This window comes from Sebastes umbrosus, chromosome 22 (assembly GCF_015220745.1).
Source record: "Sebastes umbrosus isolate fSebUmb1 chromosome 22, fSebUmb1.pri, whole genome shotgun sequence".
NCBI lineage: Eukaryota > Metazoa > Chordata > Actinopteri > Perciformes > Sebastidae > Sebastes > Sebastes umbrosus.
Window position 1 is genome coordinate 23,209,190 of NC_051290.1, and position 24,465 is coordinate 23,233,654.

Below are 24,465 nucleotides of genomic sequence, written 5' to 3' on the forward strand. Positions count from 1 at the left end.
GTGTGTGTGTGTAATGTTGACCATACTGTAGTGTCATGTTGCCCTCTTGTCAGTATGTTATCCATCCAACACTCTCAGAGTGAAAGAAACACAGCTGAGGGGGAAAACAGATGTAAGCTACGAGCTGCTGTCTCTGTCTGTTACATCAAGTACTTCTTATGTACTGCTACTACTACTAGAACTACCACTACAACTGATACTGCTTCGGCTACTACCACCTCTTCTGGAAGACGTATTATAACATTAATATGTACTCAGCGCTACCAGTCGTCAAAAACTCCACAGGACGACTGGTAGCGCTACGGAACAGTGTTTTTTACCATACACTGTATAGTAGACATAGTGGACGTAGTCACCGTGACGTCACCCACTCGTTTGTGGACTGCCGTTTTGAAGCCTTGAGTTCAGCATTTTGTCCGTCGCCATCTTGGATTTTGACCGTCTCCATCTTGGTTTTTGCCCGTCTCCATCTTGGTTTCTGGCCGTCCCCATCTTGGTTTTTGGCCATCTCCATCTCGGTTTTTGGCCGTTTTTTGGCCGTCTCCATCCGTAGTATAAGAAGTGGACGTAGTCACCATGACGTCACACATTTTTGAAGCCTCGACTTCAGCATTTTGGCTGTCCCCATCTTGATTTTTGGCCGTCTCCATCTTGGTTTTTGGCCGTCTCCATCCATAGTATAAGAAGTGGACGTAGTCACCATGACGTCACACATTTTTGAAGCCTTGACTTCAGCATTTTGGCTGTCTCCATCTTGTTTTTTTGGCCATCTGGTTTTCAGGACATCGAACAAACAAGTAGACAATGAAGAAGCTAAACTAAAAAGGTTGTAAATATAAATCGTCTCTCCTTTCTCTGCAGTCGTCCGTCCATCCGCTCATCCCTCTCCTCCTCTACAGCGACAGACACTTCCCTCCCTCCTCCCCGTACAGCCAGCCAATCAGAGCACCTGCTGCCCGACAGGACGACGCCCACTCCAGGACGCACCCCTGTTATCACGGCAACGATGTCACCAGGTGAGTTTGTTAAGTTTTCAGGTGGATCTGAATGATTTCATTGTTTTAAAAGAATATCCAATGTATTACTGCAGCACTGGTAACAGCAGTACTTTTAATACTACTACTACTGATACTGCAATCTCCTGTACTGTTACTTCCTCCACTGCAACCATCACAAGTTCTACTTGTTCTACGTAATACTAAAAGTACTAGTACTACAGCTCCTAGGCTACTATTATTACTTCTACTACAACTACAATCACTGTTCTACTGCAGCTACTATGACTGTAGTAGTTCATACAATGAACTGCTACTACTACTGCAGCTACAACTACAACCACTGTTACTTCTACTACAACTACTTCTACAACAACTACTACTACAGGTACGACTGATGCCGCGGTTACTTCTGTTACAGCTACTACTAATACTACTACTACTACAGCTACTATGACTGTAGTAATTCATACAATGAACTGCTACTAATACTACTACAGCTCCTATGAATGTAGTAGTTCATACAATGAACTGCTACTACTACTACTACTACTACAGCTACTATGACTACTAATAGTACCACAGCTACTATGAATGTAGTAGTTCATACAATGAACTGCTACTACTACTACTGCAGCTACAACTACAACCACTGTTACTTCTACTACAACTACTTCTACAACAACTACTACTACAGGTACGACTACTCCCGCTGTTACTTCTGTTACAGTTACTACTACTACTACTACTAGTACAGCCACTACTACAACTATTTCTACAGCTACTACTTCTACTCCAGCTACTATTGCTACTGCTACAACTACTACTACAACCGTTGTTATTTCTACTACTACAGCTACGACTACCGTAACTTCTACTACTCAGCAGCAGACAGGTGGTGATGACCTCTCTCCATCATGATTATTTTGGCCGTTTTTTTGTCCGTCTCCATCTTGGTTTTGGCCATCTCCATCTTGGTTTTTACCCATCTCCATCTTGGTTTCTGGCCGTTGCCATCTTGCTTTTTGGCCGTCGCCATCTTGGTTTTTTGGACGTTGCCACCTTGGTTTTTGGACGTCTCCATCTCGTTTTTTGGACGTCTCCATCTCGCTTTTTAGACGTCGCCAACTTGCTTTTTGACCTCTCTCTCTCTATCTCTCTGTGTACTGTATGTCTCTCGCCCTCAGTGGCAGACAGCTCGTGATGACCTCCCTCTCTCTCTCTCTCTCTCTCTCTCTCTCTCTCTCTCTCTGTGTGTACTGTATGTCTCTCGCCCTCAGCAGCAGACAGGTGGTGAAGAAGCCTCTGAACGCCTTCATGCTCTACATGAAGGAGACAAGACACAAAGTGCTGCAGGAGGGACGAGAGAGAGAGAGCGCCGCCATCAATCGCATCCTGGGACGCAGGGTGAGAGAGCGAGCTCCACCATGCCCTGATGATGTCATAATGATATCAGAAGCATGCATAACTAATAACCGGTGTCTGTCTCCCAGTGGCATGCTCTGTCGCGCTCTGAGCAGTCCAAATACTATGATCTGGCCCAGAAGGAGAGGCTGCTCCACATGCAGCTGTACCCTGGATGGTCCGCCAGGGATAACTATGTATGTAGTACTGCATGTACTCCACCTATACTGTGTGTACTGCATGTACTCCAAATATACTGTGTGTACTGCATGTACTCCACATATACTGTGCGTGTACTTCAGAGTGATTCAGTCTCTGCTTCTTCTTCTTCTCTTTCCAGGGTAAAAGGAAGAGGAAGAGGAGCCAGCAGCACACAGGAAGCTGCCCCAGGTCGGGTTAAAAGACGACAAAATAAAAGCTTCTTTATCTTTAATATCTGTGATGAGTCAGCTCAGCCAAATACAGGACTACTACTACCAGTACTACTACTACTACTAATAGGTACTATTACTACTCCAACAACTACAGCTATACCTACTACAGCTACTATTACTAATTGTAGTAATAGGTACTATTACAGTGCGGTTTACTACTCTATACAACAACAACAACTACTACTACTACCATCATTTACACTATTTACTACTACTACTACCATATCTACATATCTACTACTACTACTACTACTACTACTACCACCATTTCTACTACTAGTACCACAATTTCGACTACACCATTTCTATTACTACTTCTAATACCACAATTTCAACTACTACTACTACTAACATATCTACTACTACTACTACCACCATATCTACTACTACTACTACCACCATTTACTACTACTACCATATCTACTACTACTACTAACACCATTTCTACTAATACTACCACCATTTACTACTACTACCATATCTACTACTACTACTACCACAATTTCTACTACCACCACAATTTCAACTACACCAGTTGTACTACTACTACCATCATTTCTACTACTACTACCACCATTTACTACTACTACTGCTACTACCATATCTACTACTACTACCACCATTTCTACTACTGCTACCACCATTTCTACTACTACTACTATTAGCATAATTTACACTATTTACTACTACTACTACCATATCTACATATCTACTACTACTACCACCATTTCTACTACTAGTACCACAATTTCCACTACACCATTTCTATTACTACTACTACTATTACTGCTACCATTTCTACTACTACCACAATTTCAACTAGTACTACTACTACCATTTCTACTACTACAATTTTCTACTACTACTACTACTACCACCCTTTCTACTAATACCACAATTTCAACTACTACTACTACTACCACAATTTCTACTACTATTACTACCACCATTTTCTACTACTACTACTAACATATCTACTACTACTACTACCACCATTTCTACTACTACTACTACTACCACCATTTACTACTACTACCATATCTACTACTACTACTACTACTACTACCATATCTACTACTACTACTACTACCACCATTTCCTACTATTACTACTACCACCATTTACTACTACTACTACTACCATATCTACTACTACTACTACTACCACCATTTCCTACTACTACTACTACCACCATTTACTACTACTACCATATCTACTATTACTACTACGACCACCATTTCTACTACTACTACCACCATTTCTACTACTACTACCACCATTTACTACTACCATATCTACTACTACTACTACTACCACCATTTCTACTACTACTACTACCACCATTTACTACTACTACCATATCTACTACTACTACTACCACCATATCTACTACTACTACCATCATTGACTACTACTACCATTACTACTACTACTACTACCACCATTTACCACTACTACCATATCTACTACTACTACCATCATTGACTACTACTACCATTTCTACTACTACTACTACCACCATTTACCACTACTACCATATCTACTACTACTACTACCACCATTTCTACTACTACTACCATCATTGACTACTACTACCATTTCTACTACTACTAGTACCACCATTTCTACTACTACTACTACTACTGCCACCATTTCTACTACTACTACTACTACTACCATATCTACTACTACTGCCACCATTTCTACTACTACTACTACTACTACCATATCTACTACTACTGCCACCATTTCTACTACTACTACTACTACTACCATATCTACTACTACTACCACCATTTCTACTGCTATTACCATTTCTATTACTACTACCACAATTTATACTACACCATTTATACTGCTACTAGTACTGACTAGTAGTAGTAGTACTGACAAAAATGTGATATAAATGTGCATAAATTCTTTACTTGTACTTTACTTGAGTAAATGTACTTAGTTACTTCCCACCCGTGATTATCCAGGTGTAGCATCTGAGCTGGGAATAAACTGATGTGTATTTTGTGTTTTCCTGATGGGAGCCTGAAGAGACAACATCAGTTCTTTAACATCGATCAGCAGTAGCTCTCGACCGAAAATAAATCTTTTCTTATCAAACAACCGTCTGACTGTGACATTTTGCTAAGTTAACAAGAAAACGTGGACATCAACTAACACTTTTATAAAAGTAACATTTAAGGAGCTTCATGGATCGTCTTCATTCAGCAGCTTGTCTCACTGATTCATTTAACGGAACGGCGTAAAATTAAGAAAACGGTAAAAAAAAAAAGCACACCCCACTGTGAGCTCAGTGTCTCAATACTTTACACATCTTGACTTGTAAATATAACTTAAACAATAATAATCAAGTACAGAAAGACATTTACAACAACACTCATTAAATATTCTCATGAACTCTCCCACTGATGAGGACTTCAAGAACATTTTCAGTGTTGGGAGGAGCTACTTTCATGGAAGCAAAAGCGTTTTTTGTAGTTAGCGTGTGGCTAACTGCACCCAATCCATTGCTCAATCACTCTCATACATAGGATGCAGTTGGTTCACTTTTAACAGGGCACATGGCGACTCGTGAACCGCACCATGAACGACTCTTTTGGTTCTGTATTTTTTAATGCCACCCTCCTAGCCATAAAGTTTAGAGAATATTATAGAGCCAAGACGAAACTGACAGGAGGGTGGGATTCAGAAATAAAGCTGCAATGCAAATCTGTCTGCTACTTCAGCACCACGGACAGCGCCATGGATTCATCAATACACAGCACAGTTAGGCTACAGAGCCATGGACGGGGCCATAGATTCTAACTTACTGATATTTCAGAGCCGTGGTCGGGGCCATATATTCTAACTTACTGATATTTCAGAGCCTTGGTCGGGGCAATAGATTCTAACTTACTGATATTTCAGAGCCGTGGTCTGGGCCATAGATTCTAACTTACTGATATTTCAGAGCCGTGGTCGGGGCCATAGATTCTAACTTACTGATATTTTAGAATCATGGTCGGGGCCATAGATTCTAACTTACTGATATTTTAGAATCATAGTCGGGGCCATAGATTCTAACTTACTGATATTTCAGAGTCGTGGTCGGGGTCATAGATTCTAACTTACTGATATTTTAGAATCATGGTCGGGGCCATAGATTCTAACTTACTGATATTTTAGAATCATGGTCGGGGCCATAGATTCTAACTTACTGATATTTCAGAGCCGTGGTCGGGGCCATAGATTCTAACTTACTGATATTTCAGAGCCGTGGTCGGGGCCATAGATTCTAACTTACTGATATTTCAGAGCCATGGTAGGGGCCATAGATTCTAACTTACTGATATTTCAGAGCAATGGTCGGGGCCATAGATTCTAACTTACTGATATTTTAGAGCCATGGTCTGGGCCATAGATTCTAACTTACTGATATTTCAGAGCCATGGTCGGGGCCATATATTCTAACTTACTGATATTTTAGAGCCATGGTCTGGGCCATAGATTCTAACTTACTGATATTTCAGAGCCATGGTCGGGGCCATAGATTCTAACTTACTGATATTTTAGAGCCATGGTCTGGGCCATAGATTCTAACTTAAAAGCACAATATCACTCTATATTTCAGCTGCTTGGCAGTAATGTTAGCTGACCAGACGAAGGTCTCTCCATGAATCAATGCTGATCCTAGTGTTGGCTTTTACTGCTTCAGCCTCCCGACCGCGGCCGGAGGGAACAGGGGACACACCGGAGTTTTGGTCGGAGACGATAACGTTTCTCTCTGGCACAGTTTAAAAACAGTAAAATGGTTCTTCCTTATCACTTCAAGTTGATTTAGTAGAACATTTTCAATTTTGAGCATGCATGATTTCAGATGAGTTCACAAGACACGGGAAACCTCTGTTGGTCTGGAGGAGCTGCAGCAGTTATTTCTGCACAAACGTCCACTGTACATTCACTAGATATTCTCAGAGCTAAACTAACTCTTCTGCAGTGTGGAGTGTGCGCGCATGAACGTGACCACCCCGCGTACTCCGACCAACACTGTTTTGCAAGACAGGCTTCACTAGATAGAACTTTGCGGTTTTGGTGCTTCCGTGTAGTTTGTGTTGGAGTCTTTTCTGAACAGCGTAGCCACACGCGAGCGCGCATATGCGAGCGCGCATGGGACACCGACCCGGGTGATTCATACGTGTAAGAAGTTACAAACTGTCCCTTTAACAATGAATTCATCTTTTATGTCAATACAACTGCTTTTATTGCCTAGAAGTTTATTTATAAGTGATCGGCTTTTTTCAATAAAATTCAACCTATCACACTTTTCACCTCCTCAGCTGGTTCATCTGTTGGTGTTTCATCCCTCCACATCTACGTCAGGTTTGAATTTGAACTCCATTATGGCAGAATCGGTATTTTGGATTTACTGGCACTTCTTGAAACTTTTTTGGCACCTGAAACTTAGTTAAATCGTAAATTAGATCAAGACAGAGATGTTTGTTATGACAGCTAACATGCACGGATCGAAAATACGGGTGCACCAAAGACGTGACAGAAGCGGGGCGAGGAAACGCCATGATGATAAACTGTCACAAGCCTCACAATGTTTCCTTTCACAATGGTCTACTAAAATGTTTTTACTGAAATACTCAAACACCATCACACGCTACAAACTTTTGTCGTGCTTTTGTCTAAAACGCTGAAGATTTGTAGTCTGCTGCTAAACAACTCAAGACAGAGCGACAGGGTTTGTGTTTAAAATCAAGTAACAGAGAAATAAGACAAAGATGTGATGGAGGACAGTGAGCAAGTAGCATCTGGCAGTGAAGTGAAACTCATCTTTTAACGACTTGTATTCTTCCTGATGGAAGTTCATCTTCCACGTGTGTCTGAATGTCTAACGTCAGATTCGGTAGGAAGATGAACTGCATTAGGACCTTTTTGAGGATTAAACTCGCGATCAAAAAATGAACAAAACAACAACAATTAACAAAAATGAATAACAAGAAATTACTTTAATTAGTTTAAACAATTAGTTGATGAGTCAGTCGACTCTTGATAATTGATTCTCAGATTGGACTATTTGATGCTTTTGTAGATTATATATAATAATAAACAGAATGTTTTTGGTTGGATAAAAATTAGGACGGTCGATCGATTCAAATATTTAATCGCAATTAGTGCATGTCCATAGTTAATTGTGATGAATCTAAGCTAATTAAGCTGATGCCTGGTTGCCAGCCTTGAACCATTTCTAAAAGTGACAGTACGTTCACACCAAGCGCTAAGCAAACTTTTCACGTGGTGCGATTACATACAAAGTCAATGCAAAGAGGCGAATAGATGCGAATTTTCATTAAAAAAAAGTGTGAAAGTTGGATACACCGCCCTACCTGTGATAAATAAACACCTTCATGAAAGCTGGAAATTTAAATATTTTTTTCTTTAAAGTTGACGTTTAGCCACTTAAATCTTTTTACCTCCACTTCAGCAGCTGCTTGGTGACATTTTATTAATGTGACAACGTTAAAGATGCATTTTTCTGCCCATTTCAAACCATCAGTGTCACATCCTGTTTATGGCCTGCAGACTAACAGAGACATTAACTGTGATGAAGTTAAGACCACGAGAACTCAATTTACCCAAATTAGAGCTGATTCAGCAACACAAGACCGACAGGGACGAGAGGGTCACTGATACTGGACGTAGGGATGCAACAAATCAACATTTTCTTTATTTATTTATTATTATTTTAAAAAGAAATCTTTGTATTTACTTATTTGCACTGTGGTTATTAGTTATATATTGCATGTCTTATTGCAAATATTTGTATATATTTCTTATATTCTCATTTTATTACTTTCTTATATTTCTTCACATATATTGTGTTTATATTGTAGCATTATGTACATGTTACATACTCCTTTATTTCTATTTTCTTTATGTTCATTTATAAGAGCAACTGTAACGCACCGGGTACCAGCAAAGTGTTTCTGATTCTGATTATATATATATATATATATATATATATATATATACAGACGTAGGCAAAATCGTTGGTACCCTTCCGTTAAAGAAAGAAAAAACAACAGTGGTCACTGAAATAACTTGAAACTGACAAAAGTAATAATAAATACAAATTTACTGAAAATGAACTAATGAAAATCAGATATTGCTTTTGAATTATGGTTCAACAGAATCATTTAAAAAAACAAACTAATGAAACTGGCCTGGACAAAAATGATGGTACCCCTAGAAAAGATGTAAAATAATTTGACCATAGGGACATATTAAACTAAGGTGTGTCCTGTAAATAGCATCACAGGTGTCTTCAAACTTGTAGTCAGTCAGTCTGCCTATTTAAAGGGTGAAAAGTAGTAACTGTGCTGTTTGGCATCAAGAAAGCTAAGGAGAGAGTTGTCTCAGGAGATTAGAAAGAACATTATAGACCTTCATGTTAAAGGTAAAGGCTATAAGACCATCTCCAAGCAGCTTGATGTTCCTGTGACTACAGCTGCACATATTATTCAGAAGTTTAAGGTCCATGGGACTGTAGCCAACCTCCCTGGACGTGGCCGCAAGAGGAAAATTGATGACAAATTGAAGAGACGGATAATACGAATGGTAACCAAAGAGCCCAGAACAACTTCCAAAGAGATTAGAGGTGAACTCCAAGGTCAAGGTACATCAGTGTCAGATAGCACCATCCGTCACTGTTTGAGCCAAAGTGGACTTAATGGAAGACGACCGAGGAGGACACCAAATCATAAAAAAGTGAGACTGGAATTTGCCAAAATGCATATTGACAAGCCACAAAGCTTCTGGGAGAATGTCCTTTGGACAGATGAGACAAAACTGGAGCTTTTTGGCAAGTCACATCAGCTCTATGTTCACAGACGCAAAAATGAAGCATCCAAAGAAAAGAACACTGTACCTAATGTGAAACATGGAGGAGGGTCGGTTATGTTATGGGGCTGCTTTGTTGCATCTGGCACAGGGTGTCTTGAATCTGTGCAGGGTGCAATGAAATCTCAAGACTATCAAGGCATTCTGGAGCGAAATGTGCTGCCCAGTGTCAGAAAGCTTGGTCTCAGTCGCAGGTCATGGGTCCTCAAACAGGATAATGACCCAAAACACAACTAAAAACACCCAAGAATGGATAAGAACAAAACATTGGACTATTCTGAAGTGGCCTTCTATGAGCCCTGATCTAAATCCTATTGAACATCTGTGGAAGGAGCTGAAACATGCAGTCTGGAGAAGGCACCCTTCAAACCTGAGACAGCTGGAGCAGTTTGCTCAAGAGGAATGGGCCAAAATACCTGTCGACAGGTGCAGAAGTCTCATTGAGAGTTACAGAAATCGCTTGATTGAAGTGATTGCCACAAAAGGTTGTGCAACAAAATATTAAGTAAAGGGTACCATCATTTTTGTCCAGGCCAGTTTCATTAGTTTGTTTTTTAAAATGATTCTGTTGAACCATAATTCAAAAGCAATGTCTGATTTTCATTAGTTCATTTTCAGTACATTTTTATTTATTATTACTTTTGTCAGTTTCAAGTTATTTCAGTGACCATTGGGGGGTTTTCTTTTTTTAACGGAAGGGTACCAACAATTTTGTCCACGTCTGTATAAGCTGCAGTTTTTCTTTATTCTATTTTATGATTATTTCTTTCTTTAAAAAGTAAAATTCTTCTAATTTTACTTGTCATCTATTCATTTCTTTTTGGTGACATGTCTTTATATGCTCAATTGAGTTTTTTAATCTCACCAGCACAATCCTTTTTAATCCTTTAATTTCTTAGGTTATTTGTTCTGTGGAAATAAACTAAACTAAGTTATATTTATATATAGTAGCAAAGGCATCACATCCTCTCTTGCAGGTGTTAAACAGTTTAAATTCCTGGTGTAATTGTGATTAATTTAATTACCTTTAATAATAATACATCAATCATCTTAATGGACTTTACTGGGAAAAAAAATTTGAAAATTAAAAAAAACATAAAACAACAAATCGTCCTTTTTACACTTTTTTGGGTAAGTCATAAGTGAATAACCGTATTTCACAAATTGTCCAACTTTCCCTTTAAATATGAATAAATGTAACCGTTCTGGAGCTTTTGATCACATCGCATGATCTTCAGCTCCTCTGGTCTTCTTAAACCTCGAGACTGAAAGTTACAATCTTGACTTTGGAACTGCAGATTTAAACAACAGAATAAAACATTAAAAATGACAATAAATTAGGTTTTAGAAAACATGCATTTTATTTTATTATTCATTTTCACTCGTAATAAAAATTGCATTCCTTTCCACTACAACACTTCTATTTGTCTTCTTTAACATTCAACAGTTACACCTTTTCTTAATCCTTCATTTTTTGTTTTTTTTTGTTTTTTTTCTGAGACAGGCCAGTAGCAGCAATTATTTCTAATTTTTTGGAGACCCCTCCCGTTATAAATACATACAAAATGCAAAAGTTGAGATTGTAAACAGTAATCGCAAGGCCTCATCTAATACGGCCGACCCCTCGTCCGTTAAAATACTTTTTGTTTTTTTAGCAGAGTGGCCTCAAACGGTCCTAACACAAACAGAAATATTTGGGTTTTTCTACACACAATTAGTGTTTTTTGTTGCCGAGGCTGGTTCTTCGTGCGAATCGCAGCCCCTGATGTGAAACACAAATCAGGTTTTAAAAAAAGAATAATAAAGAGAAACAAAGATACACAGGAAGATATTATTCATTAGATGGCTGCGGTTTGAGGTTGAAGATGGAGTCAACATGTGTGGTTGCTCCTCGATCAGTTTTCTTAAAAAGCTACCCCTGATGTTAAGTCAGTTTTATCAAGTGACTGTAGAAGTTGAATGTATTCTGTGAAGTTACCCTGGAAGTTAAATCACAGTATCACTTAGTTAAATTACCCTCAAGTGGCTTAAATGCTTCCACATTTACCAGCTCCCTTTGGAAAAATACATTAGTGACCATGAATAGAGCAAATGTGCACACAGCTCACAGAACAATCACTCAGAAAAAGAAAAACCAGTAAATAGACACAACCCATAGTTCACTCAGCAGCTGCCTTTTAAAGTGCTTTAACAGGGATGGTGAGGATCTGAAACCACAACGACTTCCTCCTTCCAGTCTGGAGCTCGTTATGGTTCGCCGCCACGATGTCGATTGAACAAAATGACCCACCAGATCCGCCCCTTTTAGTCTCTGTTCTCAGAGTCTTTAGCGGCACGTGCACGACTCTGCCACCATGTCCTCCAGCTCCCTGTACTCCACCTTCTTCTTGTGCACGACCAGCACGCTCATGGGCATGTACTTGTAGGGCACGCAGGACGGCGGGGGGACGTCCCCGACGCCCAGGTCGTTGATGACCGTCTGGATGATGGCGTGGTTGGGCGAGTGGAAGCCGTAAGGGAGCACCCTCGGGCAGTTGCCCTGGCAGAAGCGCGGGTTGTACACGGGCGGAGCGATGAAGTAGTGGCCCCAGCCGAGCTCGTCGAAGGACAGGCGGAAGGAGTGGAGCTTGCAGCGGTTCTTGGGCGTGCTTGTTTTGTGTTTGTAGATGGGGATGTCAGAGATGATGGAGGAAGAGGGGGAGGTGGAGAAAGAGGATGAGGAAGTAGGGGCGTTTTTCAGAACGTCCAGCGACGTGTTTTCAGCCTCTGAAGATGAGAGGTCTTTGGAGCGGCGGCGGCGCTGGCGAACCGAGGGATGCCACTGTCCCATTCGCCTCATGATGCTTTCCCCTTCAGCCCCCAGCAAGTCCCCCATCCAGTCCTTCACCTCCCTTTCCTCCTCCACGTATAAAAGAAGAGACGGGACTTCAAGATGAGGCTCACCTCTCCATCGTTTCCTCCCTTGAAGGCGAAACCACCACGAGAGGCTGTCGTCCTCTTCAGCGTGCCCAGGCTCGGTGCACCAGTACTGGGCAGTGAGGGTCAAGTGTCCCCCCGGGCTACGTGTCTTTCCCCGCTGGACGTGCGCGGTGATGTCCGTCTCTGTCCACCGCTCGTGGGGCTCCAGGGTGACCAGACTCGCTTTGCCCAGCGAGGTGATCTGAGCCCTGCAGCGGGGCGGCGTGAGGGCCCGGATGGTTGTGGAGGAGGAGGAGGAGGGAGAGGATGAAGAGCGGAGGTGGATGAATGAGGCTCTGATCAGCTGCTCCGAGGGAAGAGTGTCAAGGTTGTACTGAACTGTGAAGCTGTAGTGGTGGTCTGAAGGAGACGAGAGAAAACAGGAAAAGAGACTTGAATCTGACTTTTTACCCATGATGCTTAGGGCTCATTATTTGTGTTTTTTTTCTTATAAACGGGGGCGTGGAGTTTGACAGTTGAGGGCATTTACCAAAAGACACTATCAAGTTGCATTATGGGAAGTGTAGGATCCAGTGTTTTTGGAGCTTGACCCACACTAGGAACCAGGGGTGGGAACAAGTTATTGTTTTGCATATTTCTCAAGTCTTTGCACACAAGTCCCAAGTCCTAAACTTTGTGTTTCTAGTCCTAAACAAGTCATAATTCGCCCTTCACCAAATGTAATGCCATGTGCACGTTTTGCATACTGCAATTCGTTTTTTGATGACAACCGCTTAGTTTTTGTATGCGAACAAAATCCTCGTTGGCATCATTGTTTCCATCTGGTGTTCAGCAACGTAACGTTAGTTCTTCATGGTTCTCTCCTGCTACTTGATTGGATGCTGTCAGATTGGTTCAAACTAAGTGGATCGGGGGAGTTAAGTGTTGAATTGCTGTGAATGAACAGTGTTAACGTAATAATGATCCAGGAAATTAATTCATTTGTGGAACATTTTCAAGTCAAACGTCTCAAGTCTAAGTGAAGTCACAAGTCTTTGGTGTTAAAGTCCAAGTCGAGCTGCAAGTCTTTTTTTGATTTTGTCGAGTCTAAAGTCATCAGATGTGTGAGTCCACACCCTGCTAGGAATTAAAAGTCAGAATATCTGACAATTCTTTTTAAATCTTACTCCCTCAATTCCCAAACTTAAAGATAGGGTCGACGATGTTGGAAAGCTAGCATAATTTGAAAGTAGCATGGCCTCAGGAGCTCCGTCTAAGACCCCCCCCCACGCCCCTCACCCCTAAGGGCTCCTTCCAAGGCAAACCCCCCCCACCCCCCACGAGCTCCGCAAGTACTTCACAGACACAGAGCGGAGAGAGGACCTCAACTCAACAACGCTACCTCATGACCAGTAACCGCGGCAGTGCTACTGCAGGGCTGACTTTTCTCTTCCATTCTCCAGGAAACGTGGAGCGGCGACGCGCTTTGAGTTCAGGCCGGTGTACACCAAGGTTAGAGTACGAGCAGGGAGGCAGGGAGGCATCTGATTGGTTCTTTCCAAGTGGACCTCGAGGCAGTGATTGGCAGACGTTTTTACAGGATTACAGCAGCTACAGATGACGGCTCTTTAACGGTCCTTTTTCAGAGCTCTGTTTTTAAAAATCAGGGTATTTTTTTGTTATAAAATCAGTAAAAAAAGAAAACAGCCTGAACGTTACTTCATCACAATTAGAGGTTGTAATCACCTCCTCCTCTTCTACTAAAGATGTCATACATTATATCTAAGTAGTTTTATCTTGGAGCATTCTGGACCAGTGTTTTCTCTGTTGTTTGGCGCCCAAATAAATAATAAGACTTTACAATCTTAAATCATGGATCTCCTCGTCCCCAGAAGTTAGTCTGTTAGAAATTAGTGGTGAGAGTGGTGGAGAAAGGTATTCACATCTTTTACTTAAGTACAAATAGCAATACTACAGTGTAGATATACTATCATTCTAAATTTTAGTTCAGTAAAAGTACTCAATATCCAGAATGGCACATTTCAGAATAATGTACATTATATTATTGGATTACGATTATTGATGCATTAATGTGGTCATCACTTTAATGATGCAGTTGGTAAAGGAGAAGCTAATTTTAATTACTTTATATTAGGGCTGGGCAATAATTCAATTTTTAAATGAGAATTTATTGTCTTTCAATGGAATCCTATCAAGATATCGTGATACACGATTATGTTGTCTAAATTGATAATAAAGAGCACATACCAACTCAAATCCCTCCGAAAATTGGAGCATTTTGCACTAAAGTTATAATTAAATGAGAAAATACTTTTCATTTGTCAAGTAATTCACACAGGAGTATATAAAAATAGGCTTTACCATGTGGTTATTTCATTCAACTATTAATCTATTGAACTGCCAGAAAACATGCTGTATGGTGATATCGTGACTGAGATATGAATCGGGATAGAAGACTTTGGTCATATCGTCCAGCCCTACTTTACATACTGCTGGTAGCTTGTGAATGTATCCCCCAGGGGATCAATAAAGTTATCTTAACCTATAATAATAGTTCAGTATTTATTTGATGATTATATTTTGTATTATTAATCTGAATCTGCCATCTAATACATTTCTCAAATAAATGTAGTGGAATAAAAAGTACAATGTGTGTGGAGTAGAAGTAGAAATGAAAATACTCAAGTCAAGTACCTCACTATTGTACTTAAGTGCAGTACTTGAGTAAATGTACTTAGTTGCTTTCCACCACTGTATGTTATATGTAATATAATATGTAATATAATATAGTATATTGTATAATACTAGCGCAGGTAGGTGCAGACAAGTGAAACAGTTTAACATCTAAAGCTCACCTCTTGACGCCGGCAGGTAGTGCACCGACGACGCGGACGGTCTGAGCAGACGCACCGTGTTGGAGCCGAACTTCCGGTGCTGTTTGGGCCTGCCGTCCGGTTCGGCTGCGCTCTGGTACAGGCTCAGCATGAACTGCAGGTTCTGATCCGCTTTCTGCTCGTCCGTCAGCGGCCGGTGGTGCGCGCCTTTGGGACTCCGGCGGTTGCGCTTCAACGTGCGGTGATGGGAGGCCATCTTCCGGCCGGCCGCTACTCCGGTGCAGGTGGAACACAGCAGGAAGAGGAAGCAGGACAGGACGCAGACTCGCAGTAAGCCGGGGTTGGAGCGGCTCGCCTTCATGGTGGTTCGAAAACCTCTGGCGCTAGCGAGCTCCACCAGCTAGGCTAGAGTCGGCAACCATGCTGTGCACGGCCGAGTACGCGCTTTACAGGCTCACCTGATCACTGGCAGTTTGGGACATGACACTCAACTTCCTGACACATTCACGGTGACCCCAATTAACCCCTCGGCGTGCGGGAGCCGCCAATAGCAGCTTGAGGAAACCACGTGACTGCTGCGTAAAGGTGCGTAAAGGTGCGTAAAGGTGGCAAGATGGGTTTTTTGTGATTCATTTATTGCACATTCTGCTCAAATTATTTCATGCAAATTCACACACTTGATTTCTATGTATCAATATATATTCTTTCTCAATGTTAAATAATGCACATGCTTATATTAATATGTTTGTTTTCACATATTTTGCACGTCCTAATTCCTTAGTGGAATCATTCTTTCTTTCAAATATCTACACATTGAGCCACTTTCTCAGTGTACATTTTATGTAATGTGATGACATTTTGTTGAGCATGTTTAGCCTTTATGTTTCTATAGAACACTTTGTAGGATTCTGTTTAAATCTGTTGCTTTATTGTATCCTAACTTTTATAACTAAACAAAAACAGATATTGTGAGTTTTAGCATCCAAAGTTTCATAACTTTGCTCCAAAATTAACTTTACAACGTGTAGGTTGATTTCATGCCAACCAAACACCAGAAGTGAACAAGCCAATAAGGAATAACTTAATTCATATAGCACCTTTCAAAACTACTGTTACAAAGTGCTTCACAGACAAGGACAAATAAAAGAAAGCAGGAACAACAAGATCACAGTCAACAAATATAAACATTTCAAAAACCTACATTTGAATCAGGTAGGCCTAAAGAAAACTGTCCCACTCTGTTTTGCTAAGTATAAAAATTGAAAAGAAATCTAGCTGGAGACAAAGAGGTTCAATGGAGGCAAATCATTTTCATATATTCTGGGACTGCCCCAAACTGAGTTTATACTGGAAAAGCATTCATAACTCATTAAGCACTGTATTTAAGATTTAATACCCCTGAACTTGGAGACTCTTTATCTGGGCCTCATTTTGTGTTTGAAACGCTGCTGCAGGCTCTTTTGGTAGCAGGTAAAAAATCTATCACAAGAAGGTGGCTAAATCCAGTACCGCCTATACTGGTATGGAAACATTTTTGAAATATTTAAAATGGAAAAGTTCACTTACTCTTTGAGGATCCAAAAAGGCAAATTTGACCAGATTCGGAATAAATGGATCGAATTTATAACCCCAATAAGAGCAGACTTTAGCTGATGTTTTTCTTTCTTTCTTTCCTCTTCTTGCTGAGAATACTGAGTAAGAAATGTAAGCTCCCTAGGTTCTAATGTATATAGTTACATCTTTAATAGAGATAGGCATATGTAAGAAAGCTCAATGTAACTGCTGACAGTTTGATGGAGAAGTGTGCATTGGCATGTTGGCTGTATACGTGTGGGTATGCAGTTGAATATTGACGTGTGTACGTGTATATGTGTTAAATCTGTACTTGTGGAAGGGTATACATGGCCACATACTTTAGAAAGTGTGGATGGAGGACTAAGTTATGTCCCACAAGTACTGCGGCATCCGCATGCCTCTTTACGTGAATATACATATAAACTGTACATGTGTATAAAAACAGGAAAAGGATGTTATAGGTACAAATATTTGTAAAGTTTTGTATAAAGTGTGACAGAGGCTTTCCAAATTAAAATAAAATAAATAAATAAAAAATCTAGCTATATACATATATATATGTACATATATATATGTATATATTTAATCAAAGTAGGATCAAGATATAAACTGTGTAAAACGTCACTTCCGTGCATCTGCTTGGGTTGACAGAAGTATCCAAACCTTTAAAAAGCTTGTTCATAAATATAATAAATGTAATTGTAGACAAGATAAGCAGCAAACTTGACTTTCTTTGCTGCCATCAAAGTTTACATTTCGGAGATCAGAGATTTCCATTTTCACTGTGCAATACAAAAAGTAAGATGGCACAGTTCTTTCTCCATTATATAACCAGATTAAAATCAACTGAGAACCAATTCTCATTTACAATGACGACCTGGCCAAGGAGGCAATTAAAACAACATTAGACTAAATTAAAACATCACAATATATACAGTATATACACACATTTAAAAGCAGAAAAAGCTAAACAACATAATTTAACATGCTGGACACTAAATGTGAGTTGTGGAGAGGATGAAGCTGACTGAAGGTTTTCAGTTTAATCACCTAGTCTGTGTCACTGTGGCGCCATCAGGTGGTAGAATGGCACATTTGAAACAAGCTATAGTAACACATTTTCTACACATACTCTAGTGATTTATATAACATTACAAGTACTGACATCATCAATGAATGAGTGAACTTCATTTATATACAGTAGCACCTTTCATGTAGAGAACGCAGTACAACGTGTTTTACAATTCAGCGACAAAAACACAAGTTTAAAAATCATCCACATCCACAAGGAGGACGGGAGAAAATGGGTGTTTCTATTGTCTAAAAATGGAATAAAACCATAAAAGATTAAAAACAGACAATTGCTAGTTGATACTTTAAGTGCATTTTGCTGATAATACTTCTGTACTTTTCCTTAACATTTTTGAATTCAGGTCTTTTACTTATAATGGAGTACTTTTAAACTGTGGTATTTTACTTTTACTGTTACTTAAGTAAAAGTATATATTATTTATATTTTATTTACTTTTTACATGTAAAAACACATGATGCAGTACTAATACTAATCTACCCAGTAGTATACAAAGTATCCAAAAAATGTGCTCCACATTGATGAACTGAACTACAAACATTGAACTACTCTTACATGTATTTGTTAGTTACGGAAAACAGAATAATATAATATTCTATAATAATAAAACACTTTTAAAGAAGACTTTCTGCAGAATGAATACTTTTACTTTTGATACTTTAAGTACATTTTGCAGATAATACTTCTACTTAACATTTTGAATTCAGGACTTTTACTTGTAATGCAGTATTTTTAGACTGTAGTATTTCTTTTACTTCTGTAAAAAGGATCTGAGTACTTCTTCCACCACTCTTTGTGACTTCCTATCTTGGTCTTTGGTAAAAGGATTTTGGGTTTGCATTGTTAGTGTTTCCTCCTCCCATACCATATTTGCAGCCTCTGATTGCAGTTTTTTGATAAATAGTTTGTTTGTTCTTGTATACGAGCTGAAGCCTGAGAGCTTTGGGATCTTCTGGTAGATGAGTTGTTCTCAGTGAGGAGGAGCTGAACGGATGACACGCTGCTGTTTCTGTAAAAGGTATGAAAGAAACTGGAGAAAACAAACTGGATGTCAGTTGAAAGCAGCGCTTGCCACCACCAACCCAAATATTACAGTTCAGTTGAAAAGGATCTGACCAAAACAAACTGCTCGTGGTCTGGATGAGGAGTGAGATGTCTGGGCATGTTCACATCTTTGATTCTCTTCATCTCCCCTCCTTTACTTCTAGTTTCTCTCGACACACACAAAGATAGTCACTCGTTCACACACACACACACACACACACACACACACACACACACACACTCACATTGAGTTAAGTGGCACTGCAGCGTGGTGACATTCCACAACAGTGATTATCTACAACCCCGATCATTTCAGTCTGCAGGGAGAGTGTGGGAACACTTTGAAAGATGGGGGGATGGGGGCGGGGGTCGGGGGGGGGCAGTAAATGGTAGAAAGAAGTTTAATTATATCAAGAAATTGACCAAAAAAGGTTTCAACTTCAAATCCCAGAACACTCCACTTTTTGTATTATTTTCATACAGTTTATTGCAGCTTTAATAGCTAGAGGAGGTTTGGTTACAAAACAGACACATTTTTATCAGCTAAATACGGCCCCTAAATTGTCATGTACGATCTGCTCCATTAGGGATCAAGTAAAACTTAGGAATAAAAAATAATACAGTCGTGCAGGAATGAGTCCTAAACCAGGAAATGAGTTTGTATTGGAAGTCAATGGGTTTTTAGTTAGATGCCTGAATTAACGTCTGTAGATAAAGGGACTGTTTGTAAGAATCAGAAATGTCTTGTTAACAGCGACACCTGTGGCCGTTAAGTCAACTAAAGTCAGCTTCCTGTTGCTCGTGCTTGTGCACGCTCTACATAGACATGAAGGAGCATCGCTCAACACAGTGAGGAGACACACGTCATCTAAAAGCACAATATCACTCTATATTTCAGCTGCTTGGCAGTAATGTTAGCTGACCAGACGAAGGTCTCTCCATGAATCAATGCTGATCCTAGTGTTGGCTTTTCCTGCTTCAGCCTCCCGACCGCGGCCAGAGGGAACCAGAGACACCGGAGTTTTGGTCGGAGACGATAACGTTTCTCTCTGCGGAGCCCCGTCACTTCACGAGACACGGGAAACCTCTGTTGGTCTGGAAGAGCTGCAGCAGTTATTTCTGCACAAACATCCACTGTTCATTCACTAGATATTCTCAGAGCTAAACTAACTCTTCTGCAGTGTGGAGTGTGCGCGCATGCACGTGAGGTGGAGCGAGCTGAGTGGAGGCAAGCAGGCAGAGGAGCAGAGGAGCAGAGTACAGCTGAGACTCCGGCCCTGGAGACCAAAGCTACGGTCTCCCCCGCGTTCTCCGACCGTGACCAACACTGTTTAACAGACGGGCTTCACTAGATACAACCAAGAGGTTTTGGTGCTTCTGTGTAGTTTGCGTTGGAGTCTTGTCTGAAGAGCGTAGCCACACGCGAGCGCACATATGCGAGCGCATGAGAAACCGACCCCGGTGATTTATACGTGTAAAAAGTTACAAACAGAAATGCAGAAATCTCTTGTTAACAGCGACACCTGTGGCCGTTAAGTCAACGAAAGTCAACGTCGGGCTCGCACTTGCTCTCTCTAAATAGACATGAATGAGCATCGCTCAAAACAGTGAGGCGACACACGTCAGCTAAAAGCACAATATCACTCTATATTTCAGCTGCTTGGCAGTAATGTTAGCTGACCAGACGAAGGTCTCTCCATGAATCAATGCTGATCCTAGTGTTGGCTTTTCCTGCCTCAGCCTCCCGACCGCGGCCGGAGGGAACATGGGAGACATCGGAGTTTTGGTCGGAGACGATAACGTTTCTCTCTGAGGAGCGAGAACGCGCGTGTTGTGTTAGTGGAGGCAGGCAGAGGAGCGGTCTGAACAGCGTAGCCGCACACGAGCGCGCATGGGATCCCGACCCGGTAGACTTATACCTGTAAGAAGTTACAAACAGTCCCTTTAACACGAGCTGACGAGATTTGAACGTTTTGTTCTACGACATAATATACATCAATAAATATCCCACTCATGGATTTTGAAGCCTTTATGTGTCTTAAAAAAGACGGTTGCTAACAAGTGGCTAAATAAACGTCATCACGCTGACTTGTCCTCCTTCACAGCCTCGTTGTGTTTATACTCACGCTCATGTGTCCTTGGTGTAGCTCATTTATAGCCTAACGTTAGCAATTGCATTCACACTTCATATTTGTGGAGATGGAACAATCCCATTGGCTTTTTGTCGGTAGTGGCTAGAAGGGAGCCTGCAAACTGGGGAAACTCTTGCGAGATGGTTAAGGTTATAGCATTGACCTTGAATAGTTAACGTAAGGCATTGACCTCGAATAGTACAGGTTAGGATAGGTCGTTGGGCAGCGAGTCTTGAAAAAGTTTTTTGCAAGTTTTTGCGGATCTCAGATCAGATTTTGCAGTTTTCAGCCCGCAGATGGCCCGTTTTGTCCAGGGAACCGGGGCGAAGCTAACTTGCTGGTTGGCCTACAAAGATACGTACCAATGAATTTCTTAGGTTGCCAGTATCTAAACTCTAGCTTTAAAACTGAGCCCGCTACAACCTCCGAAAGATTGAATACATTAATACATTATTTACTTTATCAAAACAAATGTTGTGGCATTTTACCTTATCATACTAAATATAGTCTTTGGGCACAAATGGGTTAAATGTGTCTTTATATGATGGTCAGACAGGAAGACTGGTACGACTGGGTTTAGAAATGTGTGGGACCTGATAGTGAATGTTGTTGTTGGCCTGCAGCAGTATGTACTGTAGTTGTTAATGCTGCAGGTCTGCAGGGCTTCAGTGTGGATGAATGAAGGCTTTGATAATGTTTGTTTTCAAATAAAAAATAAGAGAACCTATATCCAAAGTAAAAACCCTTATTATGCATATGTATTATTATTATTATTATGTTTTTGTAAGTGGCATTTTAATGTTGTAGCTGATCAAGTTGGAGCTACTTTCTGCTGTAACAATGCACCAATTTATAATGTAAAATCTTAATCTGCAAAGTTTAGTCAGCTACCACATGAATGTAGTGGAGTGGATGTGTCAAGTAGTATAAATTGAAAATACTCAAGTGCAAGTACCTTGAAATTTTAGTCGCCTGCAGTACCTGACAGTTGTGGAAGAGTGTAGAAATACTCTGGTTACAAGTAAAAGTCATGCATTCAAGATTTTACTTAAGTGAAATTACAAATATATTTGCATCAAAATATACTTAAAGTACAAAAGTAAAAGTAGGCTACTCATTATACAGAGTGGTCCATTTCAAAATATGATATTATATAATTGTAATTATTGATGCATTAATATGTATATCACGTTAATGTTGCAGCCGGTAAAGGTGGAGCTAATTTTAATTACTTTATACCTATACTACTGGGTAGCTAGTGAATGTACTCCCAGGATCAATAAAGTGTTATCTTTATCCATAATAATAAATCATCATAATTTGTTGATTATATTTTGTATCATTAGTCTCAATTTGCAAAGTAACTGAAGGTATCAAACAAAGGTAGTAGAGTAAAAAGTACAATATTTGCCTTTAAATTGTAGTGGAGTAGAAGTATAAAGTAGCAGAAAATACTCAAGTAAAGTAAAAATACCTCAAAATTGTACTTAAGTACAGTACTTGAGTACTTAGTCATCCTAATTTCCACCACTGGTACTAGAGTTACTTTCCACCTAAGCGAGTAACCTTGTAGTGATTCAAAGTATTTCCTCAAACTCCTGTGATATTCTGTTAGTAGTAGCCAAACTAACCACTTTTCCTGTGGGATTTGTAGTTTTGCTGTGATATTTGTACAATAGCCTTCCAAATATAATTGTTGGAGCACTAAAATGATCTTTCTTTTATGAGCATAAATTCGGCATCATGTCATCAAATGAGCTGGTGATAGTTTTTGCAGGGGTCGGTGTCAAAGTGGCGGGTTTCATGTTTCCATCGAGTGGCCAGACACTCACTTCTGTTACTGCTATTCGGTTGTAGTTGCCGCCGTGAGCCTGCCTCATGTTATTACAATGCAGCGGTTGTTGCGCATGTAGCCCCTCCCCTTCCTCGCTTCTCATTGGACACATTCAGCCAAAGCCTCTCTGCTATTGGTGGACCTGTGTGTCGATCACATCCCGCCGTTCGAATAGTGGGCGGGCCCGTCTAATCTTGATTCCCAAAGTTTTCCCAAAGTTTTTCCGTCAAGTTAGCAAAGGTGACCGGAATTGTTGGATTTAGATGTCAAAATAAAAGCGTTACACTTGATATTTCAGGGGAAATAAGCGGGCCATTAGCTTAAAGCATCAAAGGACATAATCAGTAGAATAATGTGATAAAGTATCGAGCGAGATTGGAACTATGAGAGACGCTAACGTCTACTTTTCGTCCGCGTTAAACACCTTGACCGGAAGTTGCAACCGCCTTGTTGGTCATAACTTCGACGAACTTGACACTAGCTAAAAGTTTCCTCCCTCCCCCTCTCCCACTAACTCCGTCCTCACCCATCCATCCGTCCATCCATTCGCTGGTGTTGTGTGAGCGGTGATGGAGAAGCCGAGGGACCGCTACCGGCGCCGCTAGCTAGCAGCAACGACTCCAGCTAGCCTAATAGAGAGACAGAGAGACAGAGAGAGAGAAGAGGACCGGATAACCGGATAACCGGCCCGCAGGGAGAGAATGGACACGGTGGAGCAGCTCGTCTCTTTCCACCACATTCAGGTCCAGTTGATCGGGGGCGCGCCTTGGGGGTTCACGCTGAAAGGAGGGCTCGAGCACGGCGAGCCACTCATCATCACTAAAGTAAGTGTGACATGATGTCTGTAAATGTGAAGTACATGAGCTAAAAGTGCTTCAAAGTGCTCCTAAAGTACCAACAGCGAGTTTATATACGCGATGTTACATTCTACATGACATTTTCTTCACATTTCTCTTTATATTTATACTTTTGGTGTCATATTTGCACAACATTTCACTCAAATTGACTGTATGGATTTTATTTAGTAAGGATGTGGTTGTTGCTAAACTGCTTGGGGCTCCACCAAAACAGCAATTGTGGTTTGCAGGCTTGTGTGACTGCTCTCTCATTCATATGTGCTTTTCAGTCTGCTTGGCTACTGGTCTCTTGGTTTAAACTTTTCAACCCAAAAAAAGTCCTTTAAAATATCTGCTTTTCCTGCATCCTCTTGTGTAATTTTGACTTGTGCACAGCTAGTTCCACTCTTCCTCCTCCTCTCCTGCAGAGAATAATACGTTATTATCCAAGGCAAATATGGAGCAGTTGAT

At 40.6% G+C, this 24,465-nt stretch overlaps 3 protein-coding genes and 1 long non-coding RNA gene across 6 annotated transcripts in view; 2 read left to right on the forward strand and 2 right to left on the reverse strand.

The window, feature by feature from the left end:
* Positions 1-2,975, forward strand: part of LOC119482256 (transcription factor 7-like) — a 40,224-nt gene extending 37,249 nt beyond the window's left edge. The window contains exons 4-7 of the mRNA XM_037759760.1: positions 862-1,016; positions 2,276-2,402; positions 2,489-2,596; positions 2,740-2,975. Of these exons, the coding sequence (XP_037615688.1) occupies positions 862-1,016; positions 2,276-2,402; positions 2,489-2,596; positions 2,740-2,799 (450 nt within the window). The 3' untranslated portion in view covers positions 2,800-2,975. The remainder of the gene's footprint in view (positions 1-861; positions 1,017-2,275; positions 2,403-2,488; positions 2,597-2,739) is intronic.
* Positions 2,976-11,067: 8,092 nt separating this feature from the next.
* bmp15 (bone morphogenetic protein 15) lies at positions 11,068-16,007 on the reverse strand. Its single transcript, XM_037759751.1, has 2 exons — positions 15,505-16,007; positions 11,068-13,048 (listed from the first exon to the last, which is right to left on the reverse strand). Exons 1-2 carry the CDS (start codon positions 15,842-15,844, stop codon positions 12,057-12,059), a joined length of 1,332 nt encoding a protein of 443 aa, XP_037615679.1. The 5' UTR covers positions 15,845-16,007; the 3' UTR covers positions 11,068-12,056.
* Positions 16,008-17,731: 1,724 nt separating this feature from the next.
* LOC119482263 lies at positions 17,732-23,823 on the reverse strand. Its single transcript, XR_005205383.1, has 2 exons — positions 23,685-23,823; positions 17,732-19,157 (listed from the first exon to the last, which is right to left on the reverse strand). It is a non-coding gene; the product is annotated as an uncharacterized LOC119482263 (long non-coding RNA).
* Positions 23,712-24,465, forward strand: part of shroom4 (shroom family member 4) — a 110,584-nt gene continuing 109,830 nt past the window's right edge. For all 3 annotated transcript variants that reach the window (XM_037759696.1, XM_037759697.1, XM_037759698.1), the window contains exon 1: positions 23,712-23,982. In XM_037759696.1, coding sequence (XP_037615624.1) covers positions 23,860-23,982 — 123 coding nt within the window. In that variant the 5' untranslated portion in view covers positions 23,712-23,859. The remainder of the gene's footprint in view (positions 23,983-24,465) is intronic.